A 345-nucleotide genomic window follows, 5' to 3' on the forward strand; every position below is an offset into this window, starting at 1 on the left:
CCTCCCACGCACCCTCCTCCCACACACCTGCCCGGACTCCTGCCTCCCACGCACCCTCCTCCCACACACCTGCCTCCCACGCACCCTCCTCCCACACACCTGCCCGGACTCCTGCTGCTCGTCGAAGGCGCGTATGAGTTCGGTCGCCCACTCGATCATCTCAGGCGACGGCGAGAAGGCGTCCTGAACGACGGGGATCTGATTCGGATGAATCACCTGCTTCCCTGTGAAGCCCATCCGCGCGCCGGCGACCGCCTGCTCCCGTAGTCCGTCCAGATCTACGGAGAGAGGAGAGAGGTGAGAGAGGGGGAGGGAGAGAGAGAGAGAGGGAGAGAGAGAGAGAGG

The 345-nt window shown here is 65.2% G+C and overlaps 1 protein-coding gene across 1 annotated transcript in view; it reads right to left on the bottom strand.

Annotated features, from left to right (window-relative positions):
• Positions 1 to 99: 99 nt before the first annotated feature.
• LOC106819557 (citrate lyase subunit beta-like protein, mitochondrial) overlaps positions 100 to 345 on the bottom strand; it is a gene marked incomplete at its 3' end in the record, with an annotated part of 5,145 nt that continues 4,899 nt past the window's right edge. The window contains exon 6 of the mRNA XM_014824173.1: positions 100 to 278. Within this exon, the coding sequence (XP_014679659.1) occupies positions 100 to 278 (179 nt within the window). The remainder of the gene's footprint in view (positions 279 to 345) is intronic.

The sequence above is a fragment of the Priapulus caudatus genome, unplaced genomic scaffold (assembly GCF_000485595.1).
Source record: "Priapulus caudatus unplaced genomic scaffold, Priapulus_caudatus-5.0.1 Scaffold3696, whole genome shotgun sequence".
Lineage (NCBI taxonomy): Eukaryota > Metazoa > Priapulida > Priapulimorpha > Priapulimorphida > Priapulidae > Priapulus > Priapulus caudatus.